The 7,500-nt window shown below is 43.8% G+C and overlaps 1 protein-coding gene across 2 annotated transcripts in view; it reads right to left on the bottom strand.

The window, feature by feature from the left end:
• Positions 1 to 7,500, bottom strand: part of LOC307258669 (neuropilin-2-like) — a 104,560-nt gene that overhangs the window by 82,809 nt on the left and 14,251 nt on the right. The window contains exon 2 of one of the 2 annotated variants that reach the window (XM_080038300.1): positions 5,152 to 5,332. In XM_080038300.1, coding sequence (XP_079894426.1) covers positions 5,152 to 5,332 — 181 coding nt within the window. The remainder of the gene's footprint in view (positions 1 to 5,151; positions 5,333 to 7,500) is intronic. The other variant, XM_080038301.1, reaches the window with a different exon arrangement.

Raw genomic sequence — 7,500 nt, 5'->3', positions numbered from 1 at the left:
GGGGGGCTGAGTGAGGGGTGGATGAATGGAGGGGAGAGAAGAGGGAAAGAGCCAGGAGGAGAGAGAGAGAGCGAGAGAAAGAGAGAGAGAGAGTAGGTAGCTGTCAGGATGATTTGAGCCTGCCCTCAACGGACCCTGACGCTGCACTTTTCTCTAAGCAGCTGTGTGCGCCTATGTGTGTGTGTGTGTGTGTGTGTGTGTGTGTGTGTGTGTGTGTGTGTGTGTGTGTGTGTGTGTGTGTGTGTGTGTGTGTGTGTGGTCGTTCTTTCCAAAGACTCCAAATAGAGATCTTGCTTCCAGGGACAGAAGCGGTGCAGCAAGCTAAGAGGAAAATGTGAACTATACGTTGACAACCAACCGCTACATCTAAAGGCTTTATATTGCACACTTAGAAAAAATAAAAATAGAATAACCACTTAGCCATAATTTACGTGGTAGATGCCACATGTAAAATGTAATGTCACTTTATTCTGGATTAATTTGCATCATACATGAGGTAATCATTAAAGAGAGGTTCTGGCAGGCAACCTACTTCCAGTCTTCATGCTAAACTGACTGTCTCATGTAATCCATGGCAATAAAGCTAATAAGTGCATTTCCCCAACATGTCATAGCACTAAAGCTTGTTACCCAAACATCTGCCGAACTCCACACACACACACACACACACACACACACACACACACACACACACACACACACACACACACACACACACACACACACACACACACACACACACACACACACACACACACACACACACACACACACACACACACACACACACACACACACACACACACACACACACACACACACACACACACACACATTTGTGTACCAGTCCATCATGTGGTTTTAATCATCTCAGCCTTTTCCATGAAACACACAAAAAGCTATTGGGTGACAATTGAAAACTTGTCACCAGTGATGAACTAATATATTACTATGGTGCCATGTCACGTGATGGGAAGTCATTGTGAGTCATGATTGTTCCTTGGCTATATTAGCGTGCCAGGGGCACTTCCTATGTCTCCCCCTCCCTACAGCTGTCTGCTTGCACTTAAATGGCCACAGTACATGAATCTTAATGAAAACATCTCTCTCTCCGTCCGACCGCCCTCTCCATCGATTTTGGCTGCAGAGGCCGGCAGAGTGCTTGACAAAATGTGATGCGTTATAGATTACAGATTACCATCTTAAATTGCAATCAGGATCATAATAGATTAGATTGCTTCAGTGTAGTGACATTATGGAACAACCCCTGTCTGTACCAGGGCACGCTGATTCATAACTGTGTTGTTGGTGCCGGCGCGTGTGTGTGAGCTTTTGATAAATGTTTTTTTTATTTTTGGGAGACAGATGCAAAACTGCATCATGAGTGTCTTCATCAGATAAAGAAAGACAGAGGGGCCATATTGCCTGGTAACAAAGTAGTCTTTGTCTGCAATCATAGATGACTCCTTTGTTTCAACACGATCTCTGTGTGTGTGTGTGTGTGTGTGTGTGTGTGTGTGTGTGTGTGTGTGTGTGTATTCTCATTTCCATTAACTGAGAATAAACAGGAGTTTTTCTGTTTTTCAAAGCTATCGTATACAAGCTTGAGAAGAGAAGAGAAACACATGGATAATGTTGATATTAGCATATGAAATGAATGTGATGTTTCACAATGGAACAATATGAGGCCAAAAGAGAAAGAGGAGGAAATGTTTCGGAAGGAGAAAACCTTTTAAAGCCAGAAAGAGAGAAAGAGTGCCAGAGGTTCCAGTGTGTGTGTGTGTGTGTGTGTGTGTGTGTGTGTGTGTGTGTGTGTGTGTGTGTGTGTGTGTGTGTGTGTGTGTGTGTGTGTTGCTGACAATCAGTGGGTGCCCATGTCAGTCTGCCCCCGACAGACGCACGCACACACCCCCCGTGCATCAACTCCTTGGCCTCTCTGCCCTCTGAACCTAACAGCTCAATTTCAGCCTGCCCTTGCACACACACACACACACACACACACACACACACACACACACACACACACACACACACACACACACACACACACACACACACACACACACACACACACACACACACACACACACACACACACACACACACACACACACACACACACACACACACACACACACACACACACACACACACACACACACACACACACACACACACACACACACACACACACACACCCCAGGCGCCTGCAGACCTAAATAGCTCAGCGCAGCAGGACGCTAGTAAATAACAGCCTATTAGACCTGAGATGTTACCACCTACACTGCGGATACCTCACTCTTCCTTGCATGGTTTAACAATTGCTTTACAAAAAAAAGAAAATGTATCATTGTGATTACTGGAAACAAACTGAAATGAAAGAAATGTTAAGCCACACACACACACACACACACACACACACACATAAACACACACACACACACACACACACACACACACACACACACACACACACACACACACACACACACACACACACACACACACACACACACACACACACACACACGTCTTTTTAATATGGAAACAGCCACAAATAAACACACACTGTATGTGTATATACCGTCATAAATAAATAAGAGCCTGTTGTTTTGAGCGGTTGGACCACATTTTCTCCTCCATGGGAAACTACTGGACTTTAAATGGATGTGAGACAGTCGAAGAGAAAGAGGGAATGAAGGCGGGAATGGAAAGAAAGGGGGAGACAGAAGGAGAGAGAGAGAAAAAGAGGGAGAGAGAGAGAGACAGAGAGAGAGAGAGAGAGAGCGAGCATCAAAAGCATCACACTGATGCGAGAAGAAGAACTCCGGTGGTAAAACTGAGAAATGAGGAGGACGGGGAGTCAGACAGGGAGTTTGTTTTTCATTTCCACAGCGCAGTGTGGAAGTAGAAAGTGAAATCAGAGCAGAGCACAGCGGGCCTTTTCCCAACCTCTCAGCCCCTCAACAAACAGCCCGCCGGTGAAATATTGATGCTTCAATTCCAACAAAGAAATGTCTGAATGATTTTTGGTACATCTGAGTGGGGGGAAATTCACCTATCTATAATTGATAGGGCTAACTGGACCGGGGGAAAACCACCGGAACAGAGGCACAGTTTGTGAGTGTGTGTGTGTGTGTGTGTGTGTGTGTGTGTGTGTGTGTGTGTGTGTGTGTGTGTGTGTGTGTGTGTGTGTGTGTGTGTGTGTGTGTGTGTGTGTGTGTGTGTGAGTGTTTATCTGCTCTCTTGCCTGTGTCAGGGGGTTTCTATCTGTGGCCCTTCACGCTCATAGTGCCCATTAGATTCCTGGGAGACAGTGTTTTCTTCTAAACTACTTTCGGATGCATTCGTACATAACATTGTGTTGCCACAAAGATATTTGTTCACAAGTTATTGTATCACAAAAAAATCCTGATGAAGGCATTTATATATTGTAAGATTAACATGTGCTGTTGTCCCTATTGCCATGGTCATCTGTTGAAAGGGAAACTCTTAAAGTTAGCCTCATAGCATAATTGCCTATCATATTTACTCTACTCTACTTTTACTCTACATCTACTCTATTCTACATCTACTTTACCCTACTCTATAACCCTTAACATATGACTTAGGCAATTATGCTATTAGGCTAACGAAAAGTAGATGTAGAGTAGAGTAGATGTAATAGAGTAGATGTAGAGTAAAAATAGAGTAGAGTAAATATGATTTAGGCAATTATGCTATGAGGCTAACGTTATTCTGATAACCTGTCATTTGTTATGTTGTTAACTTTGACGTCTTGACTGGTGTCTGTGCTGAGTTAGAAGCCAGTGTGCAGACGACAGCCCAGAGATTCCAGTGAGACCTTGTACTGCATGTATTCTGGGCTCTACAAATAAACATGACTTCACTTAACTTTAATTACCGGAGGGGAAAAAATTATCTGATACGTCTCAAATGTTCCCATTTCTTCTTTTTGCACCATTCTTCTCCCATTTGTTATCGTGTCCGTTCTGAATGTTTCAACATTGCTTCATATTCCTCTTAAGTATCTACAGTATATACATTAATAACACCGTGATTGATTCATAATTTTGTCTTATCTAATCATTCTCCTTTCAGTAAGCGTCACTGTGTGTTTGCCTCTGAACAAGCCTCGCACCTCGCTTCAAGTCATTTTCCATGATTTCCCAGCATGCCTCTCACTCTTTCTGTCTCTCTCTCTCTCTCTCTCTCACTCTCTCTGTCTCTCTCTCTCTCTCTCTCTCTGTCTGTCTCTCTCTCTCTCTCTCTCTCTGTCTCTCTCTCTCTCTGTCTCTCTCTCTCTCTCTCACTCACTCTCTCTGTCTGTCTCTCTCTCTCTCTCTCTCTGTCTGCCTTCATCTCTGCGTGCTGTACTTTTTATTTCACGCCTCCCTTTCTTTCACTCTCACCATGAAACCAAAGGCCCAACAAGCAAAAACAATGACAGACACCCACTCCTCTAATCTGTGAGTGTGAAAAGTGTCATGCGTAGAACAGTAAATGTGTTGTAATTAGACTATGATAATTAGTGTTGAGGGACACATGGAGGTCCCTGAGTGATTATTATGGGATAGCTAGAGCCAGGAAAGACAGGAGGAGAGTGGGCTGGCATTCACCAAGTCACACACAGAGACAGTAAACTCCAAAGAGACAGTTAAGTGAAACTGAGAAGTTTTGTCTTTACGATGTCACACTCCTCTTACTTTTTTAAAGTAGCTTGAGAGGAATTTTTAAATATTTCCGAAACGGTCAAATGTTTTCCTCTGATTAACTTATTAAATGACATGTAACAGCAAATGAAACCATCATTGTAAAGGAATGCTAGTTTTAAATATATAGGCCTATATCTTTTTTTTAATGCCTTTGTCATGGGTACGCTCACCCATGAACAACAACCGGCATCATAAAAAAAAACCAAGAGGGGCCACTAGGTAAAACAAAACTGAAAGGTCCTTGTATCTACTTTAACTTGAAACTATTTTTTTCTTCAAATCACTTTGTTTGCCATGCACACCCTTTAATATCCATCCATCCATCCGTCCATCCATCCATCCATCCATCCATCCATCCATCCATCCATCCATCCATCCATCCATCCATCCATCCATCCATCCATCCATCCATCCATCCATCCATCCTTCCATTTACCTGCAGTCCAGCTTCTCGATCTCAAAGTGTGGGTTGAAGTTGAGGACGATGCGTTGTGAGGGCTCGGGGGCTGTGATGACCCATCTGCAGTTCTGGTGAGGGGGGTACTCCAGAGGGTAGCCGGGGGTGGTGATGTAACCCGCGTCGCTGGCATCCAAGAAGCCTCCGCATGGCTCAGCTGCTGGAGAGGGGCAGAGGAGACAGACAGAGGGCAAGATTAGAAAGGCAAATCAGCTTTTTGTACAAGTTGAGGGGAAAGTCAAGTGGATGCAGCGAGACTTGTTTATTTCCTATGACTTTGGGTCAATGTTATCACCTTGGGTAATATATATGGAAATCTTCTTCCTATACAAGGGCGGAAAAGTGTCTGAAATTTGATCAAATCGCAGAGTATACGCCGGACACGTTTCCCCATAGGTTAATACACAAGTTCACACACTTGAATAAGGGCTCATTGATCTTTTCCAAAAATGATAACAACAGCATAAACAAAAGAACGAGAGAATCAAAGGGCAGACTTTTGAGGGAACTTTTAGTGAATAATTCTAATGAAAGAAGGAGAAAATGATTGCAAAAAGAGAAAATGAAGAAAGAACGGATCAGATAAACTCCAATAACCATATGCAAGTATAGGAAACTCCTTGACAGCAGCTGATGCACATCTAGAGAACCATCAGGGTCATTGTTTTTAGCTTGTCCATGACTTACAAGCAGGGTGTCCACATTCTTTATGCATTTTTTAAAACTTATTTGGTTACACGGTTTCACACAAGGAAAAGGCAGCAAACAGGATAAGACGCTGATAAGTGTGGAGTGTTTGCAGATGATAGGATATCGGAAACAAGGAAGCGTTTGTGTGCGTGTGTGTGCATGGATGTTGGGTCAAAGGTCAACTCAGCATCATGACGTATACAAAGACTCCATTCTGAACCGTGGCACACACACACACACACACACACACACACACACACACACACACACACACACACACACACACACACACACACACACACACACACACACACACACACACACACACACACACACACACACACACACACACACACACACACACACACACACACACACACACACACACACACACACACACACACACACACACACACACAGACACAGACACACACACACACAGTGAACCAGCCTTCCAGATGCCGCATTTACTGTCACAGAGCGGATCCACTTGTCATGGCAGTCATACGTCTGAGTCGTGTCATGAACAAAGGCGTTCATTCACTGCAGCAGACTTTACCCTGCCATTGATGGGTAACTCATATATATCTGTGACACCCAATGGCATAACACACACACACACAACTCCACTGTATTACATCTATGGCATCTATTGTACGGCCAATGCCGGCTGGCCCCCTGTTTGACAGATCGTTACAGGCTTTCAACATGGCGCTGAACTTCTTCATTGTTTGAGAGCGGCAACAACCTAAGTTAAACCATGGTGGTGGATGCAGTGACTGAGTGCCATCTTTGTTAAGTCCGGGCACTTCCAGTAAAATGGTAGTGTGAGTCACAATCTGCCAGAAGAGAGTTAACATTGCCAGTTTGCTCATTTAACAACTCCAAAATAATGTGTCAGTATCTTAAAGGTAGTCTTAGTTAAAGGGTGGGAACAACAAACAAGTGCTCCATGTGTTTTATTAAGCTGAGTATAAATACTTCATGCAATGAACTATTTTATTTATTATTTTAAGAGAATTTTTTGGCATTTTCAAGCTTTATTTGATAGTACAGAGTTGAAATGGGAAGACAGAGAGAGAGGGGGGGATGACCTGCAGTAAAGGTCCACGGGTAGGATTTGAACCCGCGACCACTGCAACGAAGGCCGGAGCCAGTAGGGTACGCACTCTATCCACTACACCACCGGAGCGCCCGCAATGAACTATTTCTGCACTGCAACTGGGATTACACAGCACAGAGTATATTTGGACCGAAGCAGATGAATTTTCCACAAAGAGCGTGGGGCAAAATAACGGCCCTGACGGAGACCAGGTTATGCTAATAAAAAACAGTTCACATCTGTGAATGGCGGCTGCTTGTCCTAGCTGGGAAAGTATTTGGCCGGTGTGCAACCCCCTTAAGATAATTTCCTGTTTACGAGAGGAAAAACAAACTCACAATCCAGCTCCTGACTGTCTATATTATTGTTTCAATCAAGGGCTTAAAGTGCCCCGAGAAACCTTTCTCATAAAAGGAAAAAACAGTCCTGTTGTAAGTCCTTCCACTGTGCTAGCATCTAGTCCGCTGTGTGTGCTATGAGCCTTCTTATTTATTGCCCTTGTGCTGAGTAGGGTGACATAGCCAAGTCAAACTACT

This window comes from Ammodytes marinus (genome assembly GCF_949987685.1).
Source record: "Ammodytes marinus genome assembly, chromosome: 12".
NCBI lineage: Eukaryota > Metazoa > Chordata > Actinopteri > Uranoscopiformes > Ammodytidae > Ammodytes > Ammodytes marinus.
This window is presented reverse-complemented; position numbering and strand designations above follow the sequence as displayed.